Source organism: Sus scrofa, chromosome 7 (assembly GCF_054392235.1).
Source record: "Sus scrofa isolate SSC_HxYL_T2T_F1_AM1 chromosome 7, Sscrofa_HxYL_maternal_Yorkshire_Landrace_v2.0, whole genome shotgun sequence".
Classification (NCBI taxonomy): Eukaryota; Metazoa; Chordata; class Mammalia; order Artiodactyla; family Suidae; genus Sus; species Sus scrofa.
The window spans coordinates 10,036,213-10,049,909 of NC_139389.1; the positions used below are offsets into that span (position 1 = coordinate 10,036,213).

At 36.9% G+C, this 13,697-nt stretch overlaps 1 protein-coding gene across 2 annotated transcripts in view; it reads right to left on the minus strand.

The window, feature by feature from the left end:
* RANBP9 (RAN binding protein 9) overlaps nucleotides 1-13,697 on the minus strand; it is an 82,135-nt gene that overhangs the window by 34,292 nt on the left and 34,146 nt on the right. For both annotated transcript variants that reach the window (XM_021100196.2, XM_084967372.1), the window contains exon 3: nucleotides 440-492. In XM_021100196.2, the coding sequence (XP_020955855.2) occupies nucleotides 440-492 (53 nt within the window). The remainder of the gene's footprint in view (nucleotides 1-439; nucleotides 493-13,697) is intronic.

Genomic DNA, 13,697 nt, shown 5'->3' on the forward strand with positions numbered 1-13,697 from the left:
ATTCAGGAATCACATCCATGCGATTAATGGTTTTGGGAAACAGTTCTGCCATCTCAGACACCTGTCTTAGTTTACATTTAATATCAGCCTACATGCCCATGATATCAAACAGCTGAAAATGGGTTAAAAGCCAGGAATGTGTTGATTGGAAATAGAACCAAACACGTTAAAATATTTAAAGGAGTTGATATGACCATATACTGAACGTTAAAAATACCAAAACAAAACAAAACCAGGCAAAACAAAATAATGCATGGTGTATGTGCTGTTTTGCTAAATAGCATAACATTTATTAGAACCATTCAGCTTCCCCTTTGAACTCATAACTGATTTAAAATGCAAAAGATTAATGTACTTAAATATCTCAGGTTATTATTTGACATTTTTAGCCAGAGTTAGCCATAAGACTGACTGTACTGTAATTCAATTACAAGTGTACCTGGTAGTCTATTCATGTTCACACCTTGAGCAGAAAGACCAATTCCCATGTAACTGTTTAAAAAAAAAAAAAGGAAGGAAGAAAAGCAGGTTATTATAGACATATCTGTATAAATTATCAAACACTTCCAAACATTATCAGAACCAAGCCCAAGATGAAAAAAAAGGGTAGCTACAAAAAAGTTATTAGAATTCATGAATAGAAAAAAAGGGCACTATTAAACAAAAGCCAGATTCATAGTAAATTCCTATAGCAATCATTCATAAATACACCCAAAGGATTACTAATATTTATGTATTCTAACAAACTATAAGTATCTTTCCAACTTATCTTCACATAGAAATTCAGAAATAAGACTGCTAGTAAAAAGTACAGAGAGACTTGTGGAAGGAAAAAGAAATGTTAGGAGCTCCCGTCATGGTGCAGTGGAAAAGAATCCGACTAGGAACCATGAGGTTGTGGGTTTGATCCCTGGCCTTGCTCAGCGGGTTAAGAATCCAGCGTTGCCATGTGCTGTGGTGTAGGCTGCAGACTGGCTCAGATCTGGCATGGCTGTGGCTGTGGTGTAGGCTGGCAGCTGCAGCTCCGATTAGATCCTTAGCCTGGGAACCTCCATTTGCTGTGGGTGCGGCCCTAGAAAGCAAAAAAAGAAAAAAGAATTGTTAAATAAAAAAAAAAATTCAGGAGTTCCCATCATGGCTCAACGGTAACAAACCCGACTAGTATCCATGAGGATGCAGGTTCCATCCCTGGACTTGCTCAGTGGGTTAAGGATCTGGCGTTGGCAGTAGGCTGTGACTGTGAAATGTTAGCAGTCCCCATGGTGGTGCAGTGGAAATGAATCCAACTAAGAACCATGAGGTTTCGGTTTCAATCCCTGGTTTCAGTGGGTTCAGGATCTGGTGTTGCCGTGAACTGTGGTGTAGGTTGCAGATGCCGCTTGGATCCTGCATTGCTGTGGCTGTGACTGATGTAGGCCAGCAGCTACAGCTCAGACTGGACCCCTGGCCCGGGAACTTTAATATGCTTCTGATGTGGCCCTAAAACAACAAAACAAACTCCACTGCAAAAAAAAAAAAAAAAAAAAAAAAAAATTTGTTTTCAAAAAATCATGGTAAACACACACACACAGGAGTTCCCGTCATGGCACAGTGGTTAATGAATCCGACTAGGAACCATGAGGTTGTGGGCTTGATTCCTGGCCTTGCTCAGTGGGTTAAGGATAAGGCGTTGCCGTGAGCTGTGGTGTGGGGGCTGCAGACATAGCTCGGATCCCGCATTGCTGTGGCTCTGGTGTAGGCCGGTGGCTAGAGCTCCAATTAGACCCCTAGCCTGGGAACCTCTCTATGCCATGGGAAGCATCCCTAGAAAAGACAAAAAGACGACACACACACACAAAAAAAAACAAAACAGGAGTTCCTGTCGTGGCGCAGTGGTTAACAAATCTGACTAGGAACCATGAGCTTGCAGGTTCGATCCCTGCCCTCACTCAGTGAGTTGACGATCTGGTGTTGCCGTGAGCTGTGGTGTAGGTTGCAGACTCGGCTCGGATCCCACGTTGCTGTGGCTCTGGCGTAGGCCGGTGGCTAAGCTCCGATTCGACCCCTAGCCTGGGAACCTCCATATGCCGCGGGAGCGGCCCAAGAAATTGCAAAAAGACAAAAATAAATAAATAAATACATAAAGTTTAAAAAACAAAACAAAACAAAAAACCACACACACAGACATAACTGAAAAAAAATTTCTAATTCACATAAAAACATCTGAAATACTTAACAGAATTATACTAAAAAGCATGTGCCACAGGATATCTATATATTGATTTTCCAAAAGTATTTTGGCAAACTGACAAGCTGTACTTAAGTGAGACTCTAATTATTAATTTACAAAACACTAGAATTTAACTCCACAAAGAAAAACAAGAAGAAAAGGTAAATTATTACAGCACATAATTCATTTTTAAAAGCTTATAAAATATTAATAAAATCTGATAGAGACAGTTCAAAGAGGGGGAAAGTATAAAGAAATAGACTCAGAAGTACTAACACAGAAGAGAAAAACTAAATAAAAGAGCACACAATCCAAATTGTTAAGAGTGTAACTGACTGACTGTATCAAGATTTAAAGTGGTACTTGACAAACTTTAGCTCCCACTCCTAATAAAAACAAAGAATAAAACAAAAATGCCTAATATTTGACACACCTGTTTCCAATCTACTACAGCAAGCAAGCGTGTTCAATAGTGAAACACCGAGGTTATTTCCATTAAAGGGAGGAGACGCCTGCAACTGTTAAACATTGTTTTGAAGGCTTTAGTTTAATAGGAAAATGAAAAACAACCAGAATAAATACTACAAGATATAAAATTATCTTTATTTGTAGTTGCTATGATCATACACAGAGGAAACCACGAAATCTACTAAAAGCTTTTAGAATTAATCAGGTATTTTAGCAAAATGACTGAATATAAGGAAGACAATTTAACTTTTCAGGTAATAACCAGCTACAGAAAAGAAGTAGAACATATACCAATCACATAACTACAAAAACTATAAAACAGGAGTAAAGAGCTCAAGTAAAGCTCCAAAATGGTATCTTAAAAGTACTAAATAAATGAGTATTTTAGGTATCTGGATAACTTGACAGTGTAGAACTAGACAGATAAATAAAATGAAGAAAAATGCGGAGTTCCCGTCGTGGCGCAGTGGTTAACGAATCCGACTGGGAACCATGAGGTTGCGGGTTCGGTCCCTGCCCTTGCTCAGTGGGTTAATGATCTGGCGTTGCCGTGAGCTGTGGTGTGGGTTGCAGACGCAGCTTGGATCGCGCGTTGCTGTGGCTCTGGCATAGCCTGGCAGCTACAGCTCCGATTCGACCCCTAGCCTGGGAACCTCCATATGCTGCGGGAGCGGCCCAAAGAAATAGCAAAAAAAAAAAAAAAAAAAAAGAGAGAAAAATGTTGGAGTTCCCATCATGGCCCAATGGAAACAAATGTGACTGGCATCCATGAGGATGCGCAGGTTCAATCCCTGGCTTCTTTCGGGGGGGGGGGGGGATCCGGTGTTGTCATGAGCTGTGGTGTAGGCTGCAGATGTAGCTCAGATCCTGTGATGCTGTGGTTTAACTACAGCTCTGATTTGACCCTTAGCCTGGGAACCTCCATATGCCATGAGTGTGTCCCTGAAGAGAGAGAAAAAAAAAAGAATCCAGTTAAAATGAAGAAGCAAAAACAAAATTCTAAAATACACCAAATCCTGCTGTATAGCACTGGGACTATATCTAGTCATTTGTGATGGAGCATGATGGAGGATAATGCGAGAAAAAGAATGTACATATGTATGTGTGACTGGGTCACTTTGCTGTTCAGTAGAAAACTGACAGAACACTGTAAACCAGCTACAATGGAAAAAATAAAAATCATTAAAAAAACAAAATTTAGGAGAGAGGGTCAAAAAATAAAATACACCAAAGATGCATATTAGACAAATGAAATACACAACCAGAACATGAATTCATTCTAGACGACATCATTAATCAATGGACAGTATTACAAAAAATTTTTAAAAAATATACACTTAGGAAGTTCCCATTGTGGTGCAATGGAAATGAATCCAAATAGTATGCCTGAGAAGGCAGGTTCGATCCCTGGCCTCAATCAGTGGGTCAGAGATCTGGCGTTGCCATGAGCTCTGGTGTAGGTCACAGAGACACAGCTCAGAGCCTGTGTTGCTCTGGCTACAGCATAGGCCAGCAGCTGTAGCTCCAATTTGACCCCTAGCCTGGGAACTTCCATATGCCGCAGGTGGGACCTTAAAAAGCAAAAAAAAAAAAAAAAATTGGGGGGGGGGTTCTCTGATGGCCTAGTGGTTAAGGCTCCTGCACTCCCAATGGTGTAGCTCTGGTCACTGCTGTGTGAGGCAGGTTCGATCCCTGGCCGAGAAACTTCCAAATGCTGCCTGTGTAGCAAAAAAGAAAAAAAAAAAAAAAAAAAAGCAACCAAAAATCCCCAAGAGAGAATCTGAAATAAACATTGCTACTCCCATTTAAGGGAAAAAAAAAAAAAAAAGATTAAAAAAAAAAACCTGCAGGGTTGATCACTGGCCTGGTGCAGAGGGTTAAAGGAACCAGTGTTGCCACAGCTGTGGTACAGGTTGCAGCTGCAGCCGGGATTCAGTCTCTGGCCCAGGTTCTTCCACAGGGTGTGGATGCAGCCATAAAATAAATAAGTATATCTATATCTATCTATATAGTGGAGCACCCATATTTACTGAGATAATTTAGCCAGTGATTTTTCACAACTGATAAATATGTTAGGTTGAAAGTAGACACCAAATACAGAGAAAGATAAAAATTAATTCACATGTAAACACATTATAGACTATCAGTACAAACCAAATCTTAAAAGCTTCCAAAGAGAAAGGCAGATTACCTCCAAAGGAATGACAACTAAACTGACAGCTGACTTCTCTCCAGAAACAGCTGATGGCTGTAAACAATGGCACAAAGTATTGAAGGTAAAGAACTCTCAACCTAGAACTTAATTTCCAGGTAAAGCATCACCCAACAATGAGCACAAAGTAAGGTATTTCATGGCACAGTAAAGCTAACACTTTACTGTCCATAAATGTTCACAAAAGAACTATTTGAGAATAGACTTTAGTAGGAAGACAAGTGAGAAGAGAGAAGGAAGGCAAGAGACAAAGAAATGACAATTAGCAAAGAAAATGGTGAAATGCCATTAAAATTAATTACTTACTGAAAAAAACACTATTAAGGTTTTCAAAATCTATAATCCTGTTACAATATGCTAGAATACAATTCAAAATTACCTGACATATAAAGACACAGGAAAACATGACCCATATTCAAGAGAAAAAACAAAAAAGAATGTTCCTGAGATCATCAAGTAACTGGAATTAGCAGTTAACATATTTAAAGCACCTGCTGCTATAATGCTCAAGGATGCAAAGGGAAAAATGCTTGTACTAAACAAAATAACAGGAAATTTCAATTAAGAAAAAGAAACAATTAAAAAAATGGAAATCTCAGAGATGAAATATATTTGAAATAAATATTTACTAATGTATTTAATGGCATATTGGAAATGGTAAAATGAGTAAGTAAACATGAAGAGAGAACTGATTTGAAGAACAGAGAGACAAGGTACTGACAGAATGAAAAGAGTCCCTAGGGCAGTATCAAAAGGTCTAATATACATGTAACCTAAGTCCCCACAAGAAGAAAAACAGAGAATGGAACAAAAAAATTGAGAAAAGTTCCCCAAATTAGGTAAAAGAAAAAAAAAAATCAGATTTAAGAAGCATGGCAAACCTCAGCAGGTTAAGTACAAAGAAAAGCACACACAGGCACAAACAGCACAAAAAGCACACACAGTTGAACCACTAAAGGTACAAATCACAGTTGAATAGCTAAAAACAAAGAATGAAGAGGAAAAACAGAAAGCAGTCAGAAAAAAAAAAAAATGGTATTATTACTTTCAATATGTGCAACAAGCTGAATAACTACTGACTTCTCAGAAGAAAATATGAAGGCCGAAAAACAGTGGAACAAAATATTTAATGGAGCAGAAAAGGGGAAGGAGAAGCTACGCCAAGACAGGGTGTTAAATTAAGGAGATATCCTTCTAGAAGGAAAGCAAAATAAAAACGTTTCTCAGGTAAAAGAAAAAGAATACGTTGCCAGCAGACCTACGCTAAGGGAAATGCCAAAGAAAATCTGCCAAACTGAAAGGCATCAGATAGATTTATCACATACATTATACCTTTTGGTCTTTTTAGGGCCGCACCCATGGCATATGGAGGTTCCATGGCTAGGGGTCCAATCAGATCTGTAGCTGCCAGCCTACACCACAGCAACGCCAGCTCCTTAACCCACTGAGCAAGGCCAGGGATTGAACCTCCATCCTCATGGATGCTAGTCAGATTCATTTCCACTGAGCCACAGCAGGAACTCCCTATCATATATATTATAAAGGTGTATCAGACAGACACCTGGATTTTTAGAAAGCAAAGAAGAGTACTGGAAATGGCACACACATGGTTATAAAAGACTGATTTCACTTTTAATTTCCTTAAAACACGTATGACTGCTTACAGCAAAAACAACATGTATTGTGCAGTTCATAAGATAAGCAGATGTAATACGTAAAGGCAACTACAGCAAAAAGGAAGGACGAGGGGGTAAATGGACCTATACGGTTTCAAATTGCCATATTTAATGTGAAATAATATAATGTTAATTCTCAGTAGATTATGAAAACAGGAATATATACTAAAATCTTTAGATTAACCACTAAAAAACGCAGAGATATTAGTTTAAAAGCCAAATAGTAAAATCAAGATGGAATTCTCAAAATAACATATCAAGACTGGGTGGTGTTAATCCAGGAACAACAAAACTGTTTAACATTCAAAACACCAATCAATGTTACTTTATTTACCAAATTAGGAGAAAACTCATACGAAAATTTAAATAGTTGTAGAAAAAACACCTTGCAAAATTTAACATTCATTCACAATTTTAAAAACTCTCAGCAAACTAGAATTACAAAGGAACTTCATCAATCTATGTTTATAAAAACCTACAACTACCATACTTAATAATGAAATATCAAAAGCTATTCCTGCAAGATTAAGGTAATTAGGGTAAGAATGCCAGCTTCTCACCATTTCTGTTCAACACTGTACTGTAAGCCCTAGGCATTTCAATAAAGCAATAAAGAGAAATAAAAGGCATAAATAAAAAAGAAATAACTTACACAATATCATCTAGTAAGTGGCAGAACTTATTGGGCAAGTTACTCATCTGAACAAGATACTGAAAATAATGGAACTTGTTGCATAGGCTTATTATGAGGGCTAAATACATTGGTGCATATAAGGAACTTAGGGAGTTCCTATTGTGGTGCAGTGGGTTAAGAATCCAACTGCACCTGCTTGGGTCAAGGTGGAGGCATGGGTTCAACCCCCAGCCTGGCACAGTAGGTTAAAGGATTTGGCGTTGCCACAGGTCCAACGCAGGTCGCAGCTGCCGCTTGGATTCAATCCCTGGCCCGGGAACTTCCATATGCCGTGGGCCATTAAAAACAAAAAACTTAGAAGTGTGCCAAGTATTTAACAAGAACTGTGCTGTGACTACTAATTAGCATTATATTTTCTGTGCCCAGTGGAAGCCTGGCACACAATAGGTGCTCAATACATATTTTTGAATGAATGAATAAATGATTAGTTTGACTTAAAAAAAAAACTCTTAAAGTAACGGTATGGTATATTTTTAGAGTTTAACATAGCTTACTGTTAAAACAATATAGACAGGAAAATACATTCGCCCAATAAAAACAACCTGTTTGGAAAAAGAAGAAGAAATAAATCTGACTTTATTTGTAGCTAACACTGTTTTAACAAAAGAAAATCTTTAAAAAAACACACACACTAAGAAAATAAAACTTTAAAAAAACTACATCTACAGTAGCACCAGAAAACATAAAATACTGAAGAACTGAACACAAGGCATCTAGAACTTCTCTGCTAATAATTACCATACACTGATAGAGGGAACTAAAGAAGGTGTAACTAAGTGGAAAGATAGATCCTGTTCATGGACTAGAAGACGCAATATTATTAAGCCTGCGATTCTCTCTAAATTAATCCTAGAGTCAATGTAATCCAAATTATACTCATGCTAGGAGGTTTTTTCCTAAAAACTGACAAGCTGATTCCAATGTTTATACAGAAAGGCACAGGATCTAAACATATTTCAAGAAAGCTTGAAAAATACAGGTGTAAGACTTAATCATCTTTAAGATTTAACATAAACCTGAGTAATCAAGACAATATGGAACTGGCAATAAGGATCAACAAATAAAACAATGCAATGGGTTAAGAAAGGGCCCAAAAAGAGCCACACTCACAGTCACTTAATATTTTACCAATAAAATAATGGTGCCAAAACAATCCCAAAGAGAGAAAGATTTTTCTAACAAAGAGTGATGGAACTGATACCCACTTTGAAAAATGAACATTAATCTCTACCTCACACAATATATAAAACTCAACTGAAGACAGACTATAGCCTAACTATACATGAAAGTTAAAACTATAAAGGAGTTCCCATTACGGCTCAGCTGGTTACAAACCTGACTAGTATCCATGAGGATGCAGGTTCAGTATCTGGCCTGACATAGTGGGTTAAAGATCCAGCATTGCCATGAACTGTGTGGTGTAGGTTGCAGACACAGCTCAGATCTGGCATTGCTGTGGCTGTGGTGTACGCCAGTAGCTGTAGCTCCCATTTGACCCCTAGCCTGGGGACTTTCATATGCGACATTTGCAGCCCTAAAAAAAAAAAAAAAGAAAAAAAGAAAAAAAAAAAGAAAGAAAGAAGGAAAACATATAAACCTATTTATTTTAATGACCTGGGGATAAAGCACATACCTACTTGGACACAGAAAGAAAGAACCATAAAATAATAAACTCATAATTTAAATCCACCCAAAAGACCTAAGACAATCCAATGTTTACAAATGAAAAAAAGATCTGAATACTCACAAAACAGAATACTGCAAATAAATAAGAAGCATATGAAACTGCTACACACTATTGGTCACTAGAGAAATGCAAATGAAAACCACACTAAGATACTACTGTACACCCCAGCTAAACGGTTAAAAATTTAAGACTGTCAACATCAGTATTACCAAAGATATGGCACAATAACTATCACAGACTGCTGGTGGGAACGTAAAATGGTGCAACTCTTTTGGAACAATGACTGGCAGTTTCTGAAGAGACTGAACATGTACGGACCCCAAGACGCAGCAATTCTACTCATAAGAGAAATGAAGGCAATATGTGCACCCGAAAACTTAAATGGTTATGCATAAGAGTTTTCTCTACAATAGAGAAAAAACCTGAAGCAGCCTGGGTATCTATCAACAAATGGATGGATATATAAATTGTGCTACATTCTCCTCAGAAATAAAATGGAAAATGAATTAGTGATACACACAACATGGATGATCTAAAAAACGTTATAATGATGGAGTTCCCGCTATGGTGCAGTGGTTAAGCATCTGGTGTAGGTCACAGCTGTGGCTCAGACTAGATCTCTGGCCCGAGAACTTCCATATATGGTGGGTGCAGGGAAAAAAAAAAAAAGTTATTCTGAATCAAAGAAGCCTTTCAATAAGAGTGTATGCTATATGATTCCTTTTACAGGCATATCTCATTTTATTGCGCTTCAGAGATACTATGATTTTTTTTTTAATACAAATTGAAAATGTGTGGCAAACCCACACATTTTCGTATAGAGCAAGTCTATCAGCACCAATATTCCAATAGCATTTGCTCACTTTGTGTCTCTGTCACATTTTGGTAATTCTTGTATTTCAAACTTTAAAAATTATTACTACCTTTTTTCAGCAATAAAATAGCCTAAAATTAAGGTATATATACATTTGACAATTCTATTGCACATTTAATAGACTACAGTATATTGCTAACATAACTTACTTGCACTGGGAAACCAAAACATTCATGTGACTCACTTTATTTGCTTTATTGTGGTGGTCTGAACCTGCTGTATCTCCAAGGCATGCATGTATATGAAATTCTGGAACAGGCAAAATGAAAAGAGTTACCTCTGAGAGGGTGAGGACAGGGCCTAACTGGGAAGGAGTATGAGAGGACAGGATGATACAGTTCTACATTTTGAAGGGGCCTGCATTTCACAGGTGAATGCATCTGCAAAACTCCAAAGGTACACTTAAGATGTGTGTATTTCCCTGTACATAAATTTTATGATGACCTAAAGAAAAGCAGTAAGAAAGTACCAAATTCTAGTTAATGATATGCATGTTGTAGTAATTAGGAATTAAGTCTAATTACTTTGAAATGCATCAAAAAATAGGCTGGATCAACAGATGGACAAAGGACTGGAAAGATACGGAAAAGAGCAATTACAGTCAGTTCTGCTATATCATGACATTTGAGTTCCTTAAAAAAATCACTGCACTATACAACATCATGCAATAAAAACCACAGAGCTTATGGGGAAGATGGGTTAAAATCAAAACATTCAAAAAGTTCATCAATAACACTTAAAAAAAAAGTTAAGAACCCAATAAAGCCACCAAAATTCAATAAAAATGGTTTTACATATGTTGAGCTGTCAAGACATACATAAATACTACAATAAATAAGGCACCTTACACTGAAAAAGACCTGAAGTTCACTTGAGGAAGTGGATGATGCAGCCTGTGAGCTACTGCGAAGGAGTGGAAGGACGGGGGAAATTTGCAACACCAGATGTGGATGGGTGTGACCCATAACAGACACTGAACCAAGATAGCTGGTAGATGTTTGAAGTGTTGCATGACATATAAAAACAAGCTCAAATTCAACAGCAGTGAGGGAGGGGAAAGATTTGATGGACAAAGAACTTATTGTGGCACTATGAGTTTACAAAGAGAAATGGACACAAAGAATTTTTAGATCAATATATCAAAACAATTTCAATTTATACATTATTAGCATTGTTAAGTAAAAAAAGGTTGTCCCAAATATCAAGTAACAGAGAGCATTCCCGTCCTGGCTCAGCAGTTAATGAGCCTGAGTATCATCCATGAGGACATGGGTTTGATCCCTGGCCTCACTCAGTGGGTTATGGATCTGGCATTGCCGTGAGCTGTGGTGCAGGTCACAGACATGGCTCAGATTCAGCATTGCTGTGACTGTGGCACAGGCCAGTGGCTACAACTCCCATCGGACCCCTAGCCTGGAAACCTCCATACGCCACAGTGCGGCCCTAAAAAGACCAAAAAAAAAAAAAAAAAAAAAAAAAAAAAATCAATCAAATAACAGAAACTAAGAGGACTAGTTTAGTTTAATTCCTATTCCTATTACAGACAGACTGACGTTTACTATCTTGTTATCTGTCCCATCTGTTCTCTCCATACTTTTCTGTGTTCTTTGTACTTTATGAACCCTTGTGAACTTTTTGCTATACATTTTGGTATTGTATTAATGAGTACCAGTGAAGTTCTTTAAAAACTTCACCTTTAATACACTGTATTCTTGATTGAATCAGTATATTTATCAGATTCGAACAATGCAACACACAACTTTTTAAAACCTGTTTACCTCCTCCCATATGTACTGATACTGGGGTCATGTTTTACTTCTTTATACGTCACAAACTCCATGAAAGCATATTATTATCATTGCTTCACACAGCTAATGCTATTTAACCCAATTAGATCAACAACAGACTTCGCATCGGAAACCATGGAAGCCTAAGGGCAGCGAGATGATATATGGCACTTGCTGAAAGAAAAACTATAAACCCCAAGAATTTTATACCCAATAAAACTATATTTCAAAACTGGAGAAATACAACAAAAATGGAATTTATCACTAGTAGACCTTCACTGTAAGAAAAAATAAGGTGGAAGGGAAAGAAAACTAGACAGTGATTCAAACACATACAAAAAATAAAGAACATCAGTAAAGATAACTGCCACAGATAAATAAAAAGGCAGTATAAAAAAGTATTTTTCTTTGTAACTCTTTTCTTCTGCTAACTTAAAAAAAACATAAAGCAATAATTATAACTCTCTGGGCTTAAATGTATAAAGATATAATTATATGACAATAATGGAGTTCCCGTCGTGGCTCAGTGGTTAATGAATCCAACTAGGAACCATGAGGTTGCAGGTTCGATCCCTGGCCTCACTCAGTGGGTTAAGGATCCGGCGTTGCTGTGAGCTGTGGTGTAAGTGACAGACTCGGCTCAGATCCCGCGTTGCTGTGGCTCTGGCGTAGGCCAGTGGCTACAGCTCCGATTTGACCCCTAGCCTGGGAACCTCCATATACCATGGGAGTGGTCCCAGAAAAGGCAAAAAGACAAAAAAATATATAAATAAATAAATAAATTGAAAAATTTATGACAATAATAGCAAAAAGGAGAGGGAAGTAAATGAAGATATTACTGAGTTAGGTTTAACACACCATTGGAATTAAGTTGATAATTAAATTATATTGTTTCAAGTTAGGATATTATATGAGTAATCCTCCAGAGCAAACACAAAGAAAATAACTCAAAAACTACAGAAAATAAACCACAATGAAATTTTAAAAAAGTACACTTAAAAAAATCTACTTCAAACAAAAGAAAGCAAGAGAAGAACAGAAAAAAAAAGACATAGACCAAAATGGCAGACATCAGCAGTACCACCTGCAAAAAAACGCAAACGGACAGAATCATCCTATCAAAAGGCAGAGACTCACAGAACATACTTTTTCTTTTCTTTTTCCTTAAGATCCAATGAGGTATCTGTCTATGGAGAGAGACATTTTAAACTTGAACATATGAATAGGTTGAAATTAAAAGGAAGAAAAGATAAATACCATGCAAACAGTAATCACATGAGAGCTGAAACGGCTATACTAATATCAGACAAAATAGACAACGACAAAAGTTGTTACTAGAAACATTACATTTATTATGATAAAAGGGTCAATATATAAAGAAAACATAAAAATTATACACAAATATGAACCTAACAGAGCCCTAAAATGTTTAAAGCTAAAACTCACAGAATTAGGGAGAAATACACAATTCACGATAATGGTTGGAGATTTCAATAACCTACTTTCAATAATGAATAAAACAACTAGACAGAAGACCAATAAGAAACATAAAAATTGAACATAACTATAAACCAACCAGAACTAACAGAACAGTAGTTTACAAAACTCTCCACCAAACATGCTCCTACATGTATATTCTACCCAAAGATTTTTCAAGATATATTAAACCATAAAACAAGCCTCAACAAGTTAAAAAAAAAAAACTGAAATCATACACAGTACACTCTCCAACCACAAGAAAATTAAATTAGAAATACGGAATGTACACAAATGTGTGGATATTAAACATACTCCTATAAAACCAATACGAAAAAAATCACAAGGGAAATCTAAAAATACTTATAAATTAATGAGAATGAGAACATAATACACCGAAACTTTTAAGATGCAGCTAAAATACTCTTGGACAGAAATTTATAGCTCCAATTGCCTATAAAATAGAAAGATCTTTAATAATAATCCAACTCTCAACCTTGAGAAACTAGAAAAAGAGCAACAAATTCTTAAACCTGAAGCAGGCAACAGGAAGGAAATAATAAAGATTAGAGCAGAAATAAAATAGAAACCAGAAAAACAGAACCAATGAACTA